An 833-nucleotide genomic window follows, 5' to 3' on the forward strand; every position below is an offset into this window, starting at 1 on the left:
GGCCTCAGCAGCTGCTGGCTCCGTGGTTTTGAGGTGGAACTCGCTCTTCGCGCCTGAAAAGGAAAAATAAGGGAGCCTTGCTGAGCAGGTAGCGGAGGGGAGAGATTTCTCCCTGGTCTCAGGGGGAGGGAGCTGGCATCTGACAGCCCACAGGTGACCCGACCCAGGCACAGCCGTCATCTGGAGACCTTTCTGGTGAGAGCTGGCTTGTGGCACGCTCCTGCTGTGATGCCCAGCGAGCTGCTTGCAGGAGATCTGTTCGAGCTTGTTGAGCGGCTCTCAAACAGCGGTTGGCGGAGCACTTGCTCTTCTGTCTGATCTCTGTGCTAGCCGTTTGCTCTCACGCCTCGTCTCCGACCCCAGGATTCCTCTTCTCCTTTGCCTCTCCGCGCTTACAGGAGATGCGTTGTGCCTGCAGAGCTCTTCAGGAGCTCTGCTGCGACCTATTCCTGTGGCTGGAGGTACAGAGGGCATCTCTTACCCAAGCTTCAGGCCCTAAAGCTTGCTAACATCGGAGTCGTTATTAATTCCTCTCTGGCACTTAGAGCAGCTTAGAAATCACTCTGATAGCCGCCTTTTCCTGCCAAGGCAGCTAATTCCTGGCTGTTCCTTGGGAACAGTCCTGCGAAGGGCGGCTTTGGTGCTGGCAGCTGTGGCGAGGCAGGGTGAAAGGGCTGGGCTGCGAAGGCACCCACCTTTGCGCTGCGCTGTCTCGCAGGTGCATCAAGCTGCAGCTGGGAGGGGAGGCCGCGCAGGCGGAGGCCTGGGACTGGCTAGCAGCAAACCAGCTCTCCGCACTGGTTACCACCAAGGATCCCAGGTAGGTCCTTCTC

The 833-nt window shown here is 58.9% G+C and overlaps 1 protein-coding gene across 1 annotated transcript in view; it reads left to right on the forward strand.

Annotated features, from left to right (window-relative positions):
* Window positions 1–833, forward strand: part of LOC103917777 (nuclear pore complex protein Nup160-like) — a gene marked incomplete at its 5' end in the record, with an annotated part of 38,364 nt that overhangs the window by 23,623 nt on the left and 13,908 nt on the right. The window contains 2 exons of the mRNA XM_009324968.1: window positions 364–461; window positions 621–820. Coding sequence (XP_009323243.1) covers window positions 364–461; window positions 621–820 — 298 coding nt within the window. The remainder of the gene's footprint in view (window positions 1–363; window positions 462–620; window positions 821–833) is intronic.

Source organism: Pygoscelis adeliae, unplaced genomic scaffold (assembly GCF_000699105.1).
Source record: "Pygoscelis adeliae isolate BGI_AS28 unplaced genomic scaffold, ASM69910v1 Scaffold896, whole genome shotgun sequence".
NCBI classification, from domain to species: domain Eukaryota; kingdom Metazoa; phylum Chordata; class Aves; order Sphenisciformes; family Spheniscidae; genus Pygoscelis; species Pygoscelis adeliae.